General features: G+C 29.8%; 2 protein-coding genes across 2 annotated transcripts; one reads left to right on the top strand and one right to left on the bottom strand.

The window, feature by feature from the left end:
- Window positions 1-213: 213 nt before the first annotated feature.
- LOC126678485 (carbonic anhydrase Nec1-like) lies at window positions 214-1,799 on the top strand. Its single transcript, XM_056105517.1, is given in 4 exon segments — window positions 214-277; window positions 646-716; window positions 872-1,036; window positions 1,608-1,799. Coding segments are annotated over 4 exon segments (492 nt in total).
- An 11,409-nt stretch (window positions 1,800-13,208) lies between these two features.
- On the bottom strand, window positions 13,209-14,403 carry LOC126677601 (aquaporin TIP1-1). Its single transcript, XM_050372291.2, has 2 exons — window positions 13,924-14,403; window positions 13,209-13,816 (listed from the first exon to the last, which is right to left on the bottom strand). The coding sequence occupies exons 1-2, from the start codon at window positions 14,302-14,304 to the stop codon at window positions 13,445-13,447; spliced, it is 753 nt and encodes a 250-aa protein (XP_050228248.1). The 5' UTR covers window positions 14,305-14,403; the 3' UTR covers window positions 13,209-13,444.
- Window positions 14,404-14,760: the final 357 nt, after the last annotated feature.

The following is a 14,760-nucleotide window of genomic DNA, read 5'->3' as shown; positions in this document are numbered from 1 at the left end:
ATGACCGTCTTTCTTTATTTTGTAAGGGAACATACCAAGTGTATAAAAGTTAATAAAAAAATTCATTTTTTTATAATTGGAGGAGGGAAGAGAGCGTTTGTGAGAGAAATCGAACTCATGATTTAATAGTTTACTGTTCAGGGATACCAAATAAATTATATTTCATTTTTTTATTAGACTGTTATAGTAAAATAAAATTAGTTGAGCAAATTGATGGAAATATTGTTTGATAGGTATGACATGGAACTACACATGGTTCATGAATGCGCAGACCCTAGGATTAATTTTAAAAAAATCACGAACTTTACACGAAATTTTATTTTAATCATGACCTTTAAAAGTTGTCATTTAAAGGCACGAACTTTCATTTTATTTCAAATATATAACCAAAATAAAATCCGGTGTATTTTATCTGACTAAAAATTTATAATCCTATATAATCTAACTGAAAGATAATAAGATTTGATGTTGATTAATAATTTGGGTCTTTTATTAATGGTTAGTGAAGAATTTAGTCAATAAAAATACACTGAAATGATGAATTTGAAACAATATGAAAGTTCGTGCCTTTAAATGGCAACTATTAAAAGTCATGATTAAAATGAAATTTCGTATAAAGTTCGTGATTTTTTAAAAAATTAACCCATATTAAAAACAAGTTTGCTGTCATTGGACTTCTTTACAAGATTGGTCAACCTGATGCTTTCCTCTCCAGGGTTAACATACAAAATGTATCGAGTTCTATATTTCGGCATTTTATATTTTAAAACACTATTAAAATTTTATATTTTTAATCTATATTGTAGAAAGCATCATTTAACGTTTTAAAAGTTTCCTATTTATAATTTATAGTTATTGTTGTTTATTTTAGCTGCTGGGGACTGTGATGCCTTTAATTGATGAAAAACAAGAGAAAACCATGGGAATGATAGACCCAAGTGAAATAAAAATGGGTGGCAAGAAATACTATAGATATGAAGGTTCACTCACTGTCCCTCCTTGCACTGAAGCTGTTCTTTGGACCATTAACAAGGACGTTCATGTGTATTTAAGAGTGTACACGCAAATTAGGTTCAGTTTGAATTGATATATACTATAAAAAAATTAATTTAAGATCAATTCAGTTCTCGATTTGAAAAATAAAACATACGTGCAAATTTAGTTCAGAATTGATTTGGTTTGAATCGAGAGCACATCCCTATTTGTATTAGTATAATCACATATAGGGGTGTGCATTCAGTTCAAACCAAAACGAAATGAACCGGCCTAAAAATTAATTTTGCAAATCGAATTAAAATTTAAGGAATTTATTTGTTTCCAAATCAAATCAAACTAACTGGTTCGGTAAATTTTTTGGTTCAATTTACACTAAACTAAACTCAAATTTTATATGTTTAAATCAAACGGAACCTGAAAACTAACTTTTATATAATATTAAACCGAAAAACCGGGTCGTTTACAATATCAAATTGAATTGAAGCGAATGTATCGTTTAGATACAATTATTCGGAGTAGCTCGAAATTTGCACTTTCCTGGTCACATATAATTTCAAAATACTTTACTTTCTACATTCATAAAATGAAAATCATTTTGAACTTCACTCCAGATAAGGACTGTTTCAAAAGAGCAAGTTCAAGCACTGAGGGAGGCTGTTCATGATGTAAGTAAATTAGCAGAATTTATATAAAATTCAAGACCAGTGCAGCCACTAAATAAAAGTGAAATTCAATTTTATGGTGCTAAGAGTAGAAATGCTCCTATTTATAGGTTGGTATTTGGTTCGATATCTGCATATTAATTATTCCCTCCGTCCCAATAGAGTTGTCCACTTTGAGAAATTTTTTTGTCCCAAAATTCTTGTCCACTTGCAAAAAGTAACCAATTTTTACACCCAATTTTCCTATGTAACCCTTATTTAAAATTCACTAATGAATAAAGTAAAAGTAAATTGCTAGTGGTCCCTATATTAAATAGGGGTATGGCAAGAAAAGTAAAGAAAAATTTGCAAAATCTATAAACAATAATTGTTTTTCTTAAACTGTGTGATAAAGGCAAAGTGGACAACTCTATTGTGACAGAGGGAGTACTTTACTTATAGTAGTTTATTTTTCTTCCAACCCCTTAAATGGACCTAAAAATTAAAATTTTGCCAGGTACAGGAATTCAAATGTAAATAAATTTGAAATAAGAGCTTCTCGAACAAAACTTGTAAAATAAGGGAGCCTCCATACGAATTTTGCCTAAAAGAATATCAAAGCTTGATTAATGTACGGAATTTGAAGCATACCCAAAATTCCCAAGTTCCTGATCCACCAGAGAAACATATAGACTCTCCTCCATTGTGTACAGTAAAGTTGTTTACCGGACAAATACTTTTCAACTTTTTTACTGCCCGAGACAATCAACTTTTTCTGTTCGCGAGTCAATCCGCCGTTTGACCATCGCAGAAAACTCAGTCACATGGCTTCTGCCACAGACTGTAGCGTCAGTCGCTATGAGATTTGACCGGACAATGGTGTTCGTCATTAGAAACCGTGCACACCATTCTATTTAAACAATACTTTTACTTCCTTTCAGCACACACTCAAAAAATTGTTTTCCAAAATTTCACTTGTTTTTTTTATCTGGGCTTTTAAACTTTTTATCCATCAATTAGAAGAACAATCTCAGACGAGGTATGTTTTGTTAGATATGGATGCTCGCGTGCAGGCTTTGTAAATTGGTTTCAAATATTGTTGTTGTTAATGAATGTTTAAAATAATTGTATCATGAACTTATAATAATTTTGTGTTTTTTTAATGATTTTAAACAGGTATTGAAGGATAGTTATGGCATCAAAACTTCCTTATCATTGTAGCCATGTGGATCTTGATGATTTTACAGTAAAAATGGATTCAAGTGATGAGGATGAAATAGAATGGGAGCCTTGGAAAGAGCTGTGTAAGGGTATGGTTTTTGTTTCAAGAGAAGCAGTTAAAAACGTTACTAAAGTTTATTCAAGCAGAGTAGGACGACAGTTTAAGAGCAAGGAAACAAAGAAGAATTCAATTGTGTTAGTATGCAAGCGGGATGATGTGTGCAATTGGAGGTTACGCGCAACTAAGAAAATATGTTCGCTTAAATGGGAAATAACTAGATATAATGGACCTCACTGCTGTACTGCTCCGCCTTCTCTAAACGATAATTAATGTATTTTTTTTTATAATTTGGGGAGGGGAGCGTTTGTGGGAGAAAACGAACCCACGACCTAGCAGTTTGCTGCTCAACGTTTATACTATTTGAGTTATAATTTATTGGTCAATAATTAATGTACTTGACCACTGAAAAATAGACAATTTATAAAATTTGCAGCTACTCTTATGTGTTTCTAATGTAATAAAATATCTTATGTTCTAGTATATATGTAATAGCAGTGGCACTACAACAATTGTCGTAATATACGATTATGATTTAACTTTGGCTGCTAAAATGATGTGAATGTTGTTCTTTTTATTTAGTTACATTTTTTTCTTTAATACGCCCTCCGTTCTAAATTTACTTAGTATATATACGGATATTATAACATTTAAATTTTTAAGATAATATAAATTAAGACATAAGAAAATACCATATTTGTCCTTAGTGATAATTTTTGTCTTTTGTGAATTTTGTTATCTTTTAAAAAAAAAAATTCTCTATAATTAATAAAAATATATTAAAAATTATTTAATAAAGTAAATATTTAGATTTTAAACGATAAAGTAATGAAAAAAGTATCTATCAATTTAAGACAGAAAAAATAAATTTTTAAATATTAGCGTGAAATTAAAAAAATTACAGTGGAGAACATTCTCCTCGCCTCCAATGACGGAACCAGAACTCCAATTTAGGAGGGTCAATTTTTTTACGTTCGGCAATTAAAAAAAAATAAACGGCTGTAAAACAGATCAAATATGTAAATTATCAATTGTAGAGGCGGTTTTAACCGCCCTTAACACATGTAGGGGCGGTTTTTAGGGTCGGTCATTGGAAAAATTCCCAAAAATTTGTTGGTTTTTTAATTTTTTTTCCTGTGAGTAGGGTTGGCCGAGCCTCTTCGACCCTCCCTGGTTCCGCCCATGCCTCCAGTACTGCACCACCAAAAACAGCAAAAATTAAACAAGGGGTCAGCAAACAACGATAAATATGAAAGTAATTTATGTTCACTGATTAAAGGAGAACAAGAAGGAGCAGTTTAAAGAACACATTAACCTGCAAATGCCATATTCATCGTAATGGTACTGCTGCTTGGAGACCTATCATAATAAAATATTGCATTCAATAAGCATGTAAATAAGTACAAAACCTAAATATTAAACGATGATCCAGGCTATGCTACGAGGTGATATCTATTTTAGGTTTCACTTCAGAACAAATGGTATAAGCGCTAGGCAGTAAACTGCAAGGTCGTGGGTTCAATTCCTCCCACAAGCGCTCTCCCTCCCCAATTATCAAAAAAAGAAATTGTAATACTTTTATGAGCTGATGCAGTTTAGTTTATTACTTTAGAGTGCATGTTATGTGTTGATGTTTTGCCACAATCAGACTTTTTCTTAATTTGACCTTTAGCTTATATGAGGTTTTCATATATTATTAATATTTCTATTTGGAGTCCCTTCCTGCACATTACATGCATATTCAGCAGGCCTTCTCATTTCAAGTCCTGTATCTATTGTAGCTCTTGATTTTCTTTTGTTGGACTCTTATTATTTACATCGTAAGATGCAAGGGAAGGATGGTGTAGCGGTTCTTAACGTCGTTATGAGCAAAGCTTACGACCGACTTCAATGGAATTCTCTTTGAGCAAGGTTTCCTGAAATGCAACTTTGATGGTGCAGTTTTTGCACAGGCATGCAGACTTGGTACAGGTTGCATTATTACAGACTCAAGCAGACGGACTGTAAGAGTTCATAACACTTCTGTGCTATACATTTTGACCCGTTTCTTGCAGAGGTCCTTAGGGCATTTCCAACCCAAAACCTATTTTTAAGTTTCAATTTACCTACTTTTAGGTTTGCTACAGTGTTTTTACTCCAACCCATTACCCCATTTTTCACACCAAAAGAATATTCTCTATATATTCTCTTTTATATTTAATACTATTACATTTAATCATTTACCATTTCACATCTATATTTATATTTTAAACACATACATCCTCATCTATTCATTTATTTAATAATGCTTAAAAAATATGAAATTAAATATTAATTTTTTTAATATTATTTAATGTCCAATTATAAAAAATAAAATAAATAATAATTAAAATTGAAACAATAAAATTATAATTATAATAACACATTATATTAAAATATTAATAATAAAATAACACATTACATTCAAATATTAATAATAAAACTACAATTGAAACAATCTTCTTCATGCCTCCGCATTAGTATATTTTTTCCATAAACGATCAATCAATTCATTACGAAGTGCAAGGTGTGCATTTTTGTTCTTGATTTGTCTGTGGCGAGCAAGAAATTTTTCAAATCGAGCATCATCATTTAATACCATTTCAACTTGCGGTATTTCTCCTTCCATTGAATTTGTTATTGTTGCATTTAAATCGCGTTCATCCTCGATTATCATATTGTGCATTATTATGCAAGATGTTATTATATCATGCAATACATCTTTTTTCCAAAAACGGGCCGGTCCTACAATAATTGCAAATCGTGCTTGTAGAACTCCAAATGCTCGCTCAACATCTTTTCTACACGCTTCTTGCTTTATGGCAAAATATTTATTTTTCGGAGTACGTGGTTCATGAATAGTTTGTACAATAGTAATTAAATGAAAAGTTGGACCAAAATGAACATTTACAAAGTTAGCTATATAAATTGTAATTAAAAAATAAATATCCAATTAACCAAAAAATGGGTTTGTGTGAATAGTGCATATCAAGAAGTGGGTTGCTACTATTCACAAACAAAGAAATGGGGTGGGAAGTAGGTATGGGTTGGAGTTGAAAATCAAGATCCAAACCCAAAAATAAGTATGGGTTGGAGATGGTCTTAGCCTTAAAGAGGCATTATCGTCAGGCCCGGCCCTATGCATGCATAGGCCACTAAGGACTAGAGAAAATTACCCAGGTTACTAGCTTAGGCCATTTTATTTTGAATTTTACTGGAGCAAAAGTCCATTTTGAATTATACTATTATCAATTTTCTAATTTGAATTTAATGATTTTGCTTTGCACAAAGATACTTTTTAAATTAGCAAAATACAACTACTTAAAATGGTAACCTCCCATGATTCTCTCATTATTGGTAAACTCTCATAATTGATTTGCATGTTTCCATTTCTCTTAGATTTTTCATAGATTTTTGCCATATTTCTCTCCATTACCCCATTAACCAAATCTTTCCATTTCATTTTAATTGTTTCTCTCTTTTTCCTTTTCCTCCAACAATTTTTCCTTTTCCTACGGCGGTCCGCATCTTCTTCTCATTTGGCGATCTCTTCTCTTCCCTCTTGCGAAATCTTTTCCTTCGGCTCTCCTCTCTCCACCGGCGATCTCTTCATCTCCGCTCCGGCAGCCACCCACTCATCGCCAACCGTTCGTGCCATCCCCAAGTACAACAGCAAATCCATATTCTTTATCTTTCTCAACGGCAGCGACGACGGCTCCGATTGTTTTAAAGAAGAGAGATGATTCGTTGTTAACAACAACAAGATGGAATCAAAAGTGCTATTTTTTCTTTAACAAGATGGAGTTTTTGTATTTCTTTTATTCGATTTTTTTGTATTCTCTATTCATTTGAATCTGATATAATCGTTGTAATTTATGTCCGCGAAGCAACCTCAATTTTTGTATTTTATGGCTTGATTTTCTAGTTGGTTAACCAATGGTGTATTAATAATATCCTACTAGTTAACTGCAAGTTAACTTCATGTTAACTTTTATTTTTCAACCAAATGTTAAGTTATTAAAAACAAATTGATGTTTTTTAATGAGTAATAGTATACTTTTAGTTAACTGAAAGTAAACACAATGTCAAAATAAAGAAACTTTTGAAGTAGTAATATTATAGATAACATGAGAATGGATTATATAATAATATCTTAATAGTTAACTGCATGTTAACTTCATGTTAACTTTACTTTTCAACCAAATGTTGAGTTATTAAAAATAAATTAATATTTTTTAATGAGTAGTAGTATACTATTAGTTAACTGAAAATAAACTCAATGTCCACATAAAGATCTTCCTTCAAACTCCGTCATAATAAATCAGAACCTTCAATGTTGCCATTCCTGCATTTATAAAATAAAAAATTTGTTAATTTTCATATTAGTTAACCATTAGTTAACTATTAGTAAAAATTTATTATTTTAAAAAAATTCAAATCGGTTTTTTTTGAAAAAATAATTACAGTTGATTTAAATAAATTGTTATTGGTTTGAAGAATCATGTATTTGAATAATCATATATTTGTCGCTATAAATGGGAATTGCTTTTAAATAAATTATTATTGTAATTAATGATTCTTGAATATTCTTGAAAATCTTTTCTATATATGTAAGTTTGAGATTTTGTAGGATTTTTTAATTTTATAACAGTTGGTTTCCTTAATAATAGTTGACCGTATTTCTTTAATTAAATAAGTTATTTGTGCAATTTGAAAGTTGGTAATTGTATTTTTCAATTTTCTTTTTTGCTCTAGTAAAATTTAGATTATTTTGACACATGTAGGATATTTGTTAAAAAAACCCTAAGGACTATGCCTAAAGCCTATGCTTAAGACCCTAAATTTAGAAGGGTCCCATTATATATACGGGTTCCTTCGAAAACAAATTATTTATTTTTAAATAATGCCTTTAAAAACCCAACTTTTTAACTCTTTTTTATTTTTATCGTGAGGTTGAAAACTGATCAATTTTATTCTATTTTCCATTTTCTCATTTTCAATTGTACCCCAATTTTCAATTTTTGACAATTTTTTTACTATAAAGATGAAATCATTCAAATAACTAAATTTAAAAATAGAATTAGATTCATTTCCATTCACAAAGGTACAAATAAGTCATTTATTTTTAAAAACTAACTAAAAACCATAATCAAATTAAAACTAATTTAAATTCTTAATTATTTAACTAAATTTCAATAAATTGTAAACATATACAGTTAATTTATGCTAGACATAGACAACATTTTTGAATATTTTCTAAATGAAAAAGACGTCAATTTAATATTTAAAGATACTATTCAAATACAAAAATGAAAAATAGGGTAAAATTGATGATTTTTCAACGTCGGGGTAGGACTGAAAAGGGGATTATAGGTCAGGATTTTTAAGACATTAGGCCTTTTAAATATATTAGTGTCGCTTTACGTGTTTCACACGTGGCTTGTAGTGTGACTCGTCAAATATTTATTTGATATATTAATTGACGTTTATTTATAACTTATGATATAATTTAAATTTAATATAAATAGATAGTTATATATAAAAAGAATTCTAATTTATACAAATAGTTCTCTGTTATTGATTTTACATGGACAAATAAATAATATATTATAAAAATATATGGGAATTTATCTTTATTTATAGCTATAGTTAATACAATAAACAATTAAAATAAATAATAATATTTTGTAGCAAGTAGTAATTTAAAATGTTAATTTTGTTAAGTTTTAGTATTTAATCTTTTATAGATAGTGTAGTTTTCCAATCCATGTCAAAGACTCATTTTTTTATTAAATCAATGTTACATTTTTGTTTCCTTTATATTTTTTTTAAGGCTTAATGCCTTAAAAAACCCTGACCTTTCATCCCCTTTTCAATCCTACCCTAATGTTAAAAAATTGTCAATTTTAGTTTGCATTTTTTCATTTCAATTGTAGCCTGAAGCATAAAATTGACCTTTATTTATTTGACAAAAGTTTAATATTTTTTTTTTAAAAAATGGTCAATTTAATATAAAAAGTTAATGTAATGCAAAAAGGGTCAATTTAGAAATTTTTTGCCAAATAAAAAAAGATCAATTTTATGCTCTAGAGTACAATTGAAATGAAAAAATACAAAATAGGGTAAAATTGACAGATTTGCAACGTCAGGGTAGAATTGAAAAGGGGATAAAAGTTCGGGATTTTTTTTAAGACATTAAGCCTTTTTTAAAATATAATTTTACTTTATAACATCGACTTCCTGAGACTAAAAGAGGTAGAAAGATCTTTCAGTAGATTGAGATTATATGACAGTAAATCATTGATTGTTTTTTTTAATGTTAGATAAAATGAGTTGTTATCGTTGTTTAGAGTGATATGCCATGCTTCATTCAGGACTACTATTTTATGAATTACCTTTATTGCTGGAAGTTATTTTTTATAGTTAAATTTTCTATTGAGACTTTAGAGCATTCTGGTACTATGTTTTGTGATTTATAATGTTTGGAGAGACTTAAAAACTGCCACCTAATTATTCATTGTTCTTTGTTTTACAAAACACTCTCCCATTTTACTTAATTGGTTTGGTACCTCGATCACTAATTATTTTTTGCCTAGATGCCATATCATTTAAGGAATGGGAGAAGGCTATTCTCTGAGAGCAGTCCATATGTATGTTAACTTCTAAAATTTAGGTCCTTATAAAGAATTAAATAAATAAATTACATATAATATAACACAATTCTAAGTAGGACTCTAATTCTATTAGAGTTAGAATGATAACCATATTATATTTTCAGTAATAAATTAAATAAATAATTTGTTAATGACCATAAAACCGTTATTTAATGATATATTAGAAAGGATTATTCGGTAAATTTGCTTGTATCCCCCCCACATCCGTGCTTTTATATATAGTATAGATATATATATATATATATATTGAACTTTTTAGTGATATTTATTAAATTTTTTATTTTAAAAATTAACTTGATTTTCTAATAATTAGAGCCGTAAATTTTAAAAGGCTCATATTTATCTTAGGTCATTTAAAATTATATAAGTAATCTTTTTAAAATATATATATATTTTGTCGGGCCTTTTAGTAATGGGTGCTCCAAGTTTTACTCTAAAAATAAATATAAGCCCATATAATACGTATGTAGTTTCTGACTAATACCATCGAAGATAATATATAATTTATATATTTTTCATCGTCTAAGGCCTAATTTATCTCTATCTATTAAAAAAATATTTGTATTGTTTTTAACTTTTTGTAAAAATACATTTTTTTAATTTAATTCTTTCGCAAACATATGCTTTTTAAAAAATTTCCAATGATCTACCAAATACATATTTTCCTAAAATTAAAAAGTGAAAAATTTGCATAGTTTAGGAAAAAAAAATGGAGCGTATTTTTAAAACACTTTGACGAAAATGAATACTTTTATAGATAGCCCAAAACAAACCGCTCAGAATCTCATTTCGTCTAAAGCCGGCCCTGATTATTGTGACTTGGCACTTAACAAGTTTAATGTTAAGTTTGAGTCAGATTTCAAACTTGTTGTTGAGGCTCTCTATACGGTTGATATTAATAACTCTTATATCTGTTATATTCTATAAAATAGTAGGATTTTACTTAGTCATTTTCGTAATAGTTCATCGTCTTTTATCAGAAGATTACGAATATGATTGCTCACTTGTAAACGTGAGACTCATATTCCATGTCCGATGTCGACTTTTGAGAACCAAACATTCTAGTATATTTGTTAAGTAATTTGTATTCGGTTTCTTAATTAATACAAATCCTAGTATTCAAAAAAAATTGATAAAATGTAAAATTCTTTTATATACATTTTCTTTTCTTTTCTGTAATTGTTTTCAAGTGTTCGAGACAGTCCACGATTTGGCGTTCTATACTATACATATCCACCGGCCAAATCGGGATGTCGTTATGGGACAATCATACCTTGTAATAAAAACACATTTATTTAGAACCGACGCTGTTATAAAAGTGGGTCCTAAAATCCACTTCACTGATCTTCTTCCACAATTGCCAAATTGATTGTGGACATATTTCTTCCACGTTACATTCTCTCATTGGGTAATGCTCAAAGGTCTCTAACCAATCATACCCCCCGAATTCCCAATAGAAAAACAATTTTTGAACTTAAAATTGAAAGGTTCAATTTAATTTTAGCAAAATTTATATTTGAACATATGCATTGTTATATTCTTTGAATTGAATTCTTTTATTTATTTGTTAAAATTAAAATATGGTACTCTTAATTTCCTTTATACTGCACGTGTTGATAGTACAATTGAAATAAAAAAATTTATTTACTTTTTCATATTAATTTTTTAAAATTGGATCTCTAAATTTTTATTTTTATTAAGTTTTTCTATTGATTTTTTTCTGTGACTTGATAGCGTTAAAAGTTTTTGTATGATGAAAAGATCTAATATCTATAAAATTAAAAATAGAAGAAATTATTATATGCAAACTATAGTGAAAGGACCTAATATGAAAAAAGTATAATAATATAAATTTTGCCTTTAATTTTAACATATTCAATCTAATTTTCAATTTTGAAACTATTAACAAAAAAACAAAAATCATCCTATTTACGGTTCAGAATGAGAATTATTATTAAAAAAGGACATGTAAAGGAGTTGAGTCCAGCTCCTAGTCTCAAAGGGTTAAAAATAAGATTGATGAGTGAAAATGGAGCCAAAGCTTCACGTGGTCTCCTTCTTTTCAGTTTGATAATTGATAGATACAGTAAGGAATCTCTAGGTACAAAGTTTTGTTTTGTGTTTGGTACGCAAAATTCATCTTACCAAATCATTTTTTTATTGGGATAAGGTACAAAAATAACCTTAATGTTTATTTTGTGGTTCATCTGACCCCCTAATATTTTTTGAGTCTTAAAAATGACCTTAATATTATCAAAATGGAACAAATATACCCTCTGTCTAAGTCAAAGGACTTAGGAGTTAATTAATTTTTGCATATGAGCGACGGAATCGTTGACAAAAATAAAATTGAGGGACGAAATCGTTGACAAAAATAAAAGTGCGAGACCATATAGTTTCATTGACTTCTTTGACTAACACCAAAAATGAAGAGAAGGACTAAATAGTTGACAAAGGTAAAAATGAGGAGTCATATTATTTGATTTTCAAATTAGAAGAATTAAAGTATAAGTTATGTTAAATATAAGGGGCTGTCACAGTAATTTGTTAAGATTAAATGTATATTCATGAGTGACTTGTCGCATAGTACTCAATTAGACAACTTTCAAAAGTCAACAGTGTGATTTGCTTGCTCTATAGTTGTAACAATAGTATATAGAATAAAGCAAATTATTTGATTCCTAATCTGATGGACCGATCAATATTTAATTTTTATTAATGATTGATACACAACTCAAAACTTATGAAGCTTCTAGTTTGTTATTAGCAATCATAATAAATATATATTAATTTATTTTTATTGAATAATTAATAATTAATATATATATTGTTTTATGTTTTTTAATAAAATATTTAACTACCATCTCTCCTTTTTTACCAGCTATCTAAAAACCAACGAACAGTAAATAATATAAATGTTAGACAATAAACTATGAAAATTGTGGATGCAATTCCTTTCACAAGTGCTCTCACTTCTCTAAGTTTATTTTAAAAAAAACAACGGTTACATAAAAAAATTCATAAATCTTTTTAGATTTAGCAGTTATATTAAACTAGCGAACAGTAAATGATATAAGTAATAGACAGTAAACTATCAAAATCGTAAATTCAATTTATTCCATAAGCGCTTCTTCGTCTCTAATTTCTTTTTAAAAAAACTAACGGTTACAAATATTTTCTTCTACATAAATGTATGGTCATGCATCAATCATTATTTTTTTGAGAAAAAAAAAAGTTAACTTTCCTAACTTTTCTCTCTACCTTATCCTTTATTTTAAAAGTTCCATATTTTCTTTTTATAATTTGTTTAACATAATTTTATATTAAAAAACCTCAATTATTTAATTAATATATTATAATTTTATATTATTGACTTATTGATAGTATTTAAGCGAAAATGTATCCATTATGTTACTGTCTTTCTTTAATTTACAAGGCTACATATTATAGCTCATAAACTCAGCAGTTACTTTGGGTTCAAAAGAAAAACTTATCAATAATTAATTCATTCAAACTAAACGTTCTTATAATTTTCTTATGATAAAATTAAATTTTACATTAAAACAAGAATTGATAAGGCAAAGAAGTGAAACTTGGAAATAAGACTAAAAAATGGAAAGATGATGACTTAAAATGGGAATAATACAACCGGATCAGAATACACAAATCACACCCTTGGATGATCAGACGATGATGGAAAAAAAGAAAAGATCAACGGTTACAAATTAAACAAACAAGAAAATAAATACATAAGACCAGAGAAAATAAAAGCCGCGGGGCCACCACCATATCATCCATGCACGACCACCACCACCACCACCACAACCACCGCTCGCTTAGTAGTCAGTGGTAGGGAGTTGCTCATGTGAGCTGTTAATGAAGAATAATTCGTAGACTAGCCCAGCAAGGCCACCGCCGATCAAAGGTCCGGCCCAGTAGACCCACTGGTTTTCCCAGCTCCAGCTAATCAAAGCTGGTCCAAATGAAACTGCAGGGTTCATTGATGCACCGGTGAATGCTCCTCCGGCCAAAATGTTAGCTCCGACGATGAAACCGATTGCGATGGGTGCAATAGTTCCGATACTTCCCTTCTTTGGATCGACAGCGGTCGCGTAGACTGTATACACAAGTCCGAATGTCATCGCGATCTCGAAAACGAGAGCGTTCCATACACCGACTCCGGCGGAGAGAGCGAAACCACCGCTAGTCTGCATGACACAGTCAGAATTAGTTTAAAAAATTAATTAACTTCTAATATTAAAAATATTAATATAATGAAATGAATTATACGTGCATGGTTTAACTAACTACTAACCATGCCGGTGCTGAACTTTAGAAGCAAGCAAGCGGCGGTGGAGCCAAGAAGCTGAGCAATCCAGTACAGAATACCACGGAGAAGAGTGATGTTACCACCGACGAAAGCACCAAAGGTAACAGCAGGGTTGACATGGCCACCGGAGATGTTAGCGCCAACGGAGACAGCAACAAACAGAGCGAAACCGTGGGCTATAGCAGCGGCAATAAGGCCAGCGGGATTGGCTGCACCACCTGCGGTAAGCTTGCTAAATGCAAGACCGGAACCTTCTCCGGCGAAAACAAAAATGAGAGTTGAAATAAACTCGGCCAACGCCGCCTTCAAAGCGTCGGGTTGAGTTGCCTCATTTGGATGGCCTACGGCAATGTTTCTGATCGGCATTTTGTAATCGTCTGATTAAGATCAAACGGTGTAAATGACACTAAAGAAGAAGAAGAGAGTGTGGTCTTTGTTTCTTTAGCGACTCTGCGAGTACTGGTCTCCACTTCTGCCAACTTATATTGAAAGAATGGTCCGGAAAAACCTGTAATAGCCGGTTACCGGTCAAATATTGAATATGAAAATAAATAATTTAAAATTGAATTTGTTAGACAGGGTGGAAAAATAAATATTAAAGTTGTATAATTATGGTCTAAGACTATAAAATCAATAATTTAAATTTGAATTATTTGACATGGTGGAAAAAGAAATTTTTTTGGTTATTTTAAATTTGTATAATTATTTAAGCTTATAAAATAAATAATTTAAAATTGAATTGGTTGACAGGGTGGAAAAAGAACTAATTTATTTATTTTAAGTTTGTATAACTATGGTCTAAGCCTATCTACCGGTGATCAC

The sequence above is a fragment of the Mercurialis annua genome, linkage group LG4 (genome assembly GCF_937616625.2).
Source record: "Mercurialis annua linkage group LG4, ddMerAnnu1.2, whole genome shotgun sequence".
Lineage (NCBI taxonomy): Eukaryota > Viridiplantae > Streptophyta > Magnoliopsida > Malpighiales > Euphorbiaceae > Mercurialis > Mercurialis annua.
This window is presented reverse-complemented; position numbering and strand designations above follow the sequence as displayed.

What these genes read in the sequence shown, in the direction of transcription:
- LOC126677601 (XM_050372291.2), bottom strand. Translation starts at nt 14,304, where the DNA reads ATGCCGATCAGAAACATTGCCGTAGGCCATCCAAATGAGGCAACTCAA. An exon ending in TAAAGTTCAGCACCGGCATG is followed by an intron (nt 13,817 to 13,923) that starts GTTAGTAGTTAG and finishes TGTGTCATGCAG; the next exon opens with ACTAGCGGTGGTTTCGCTCT.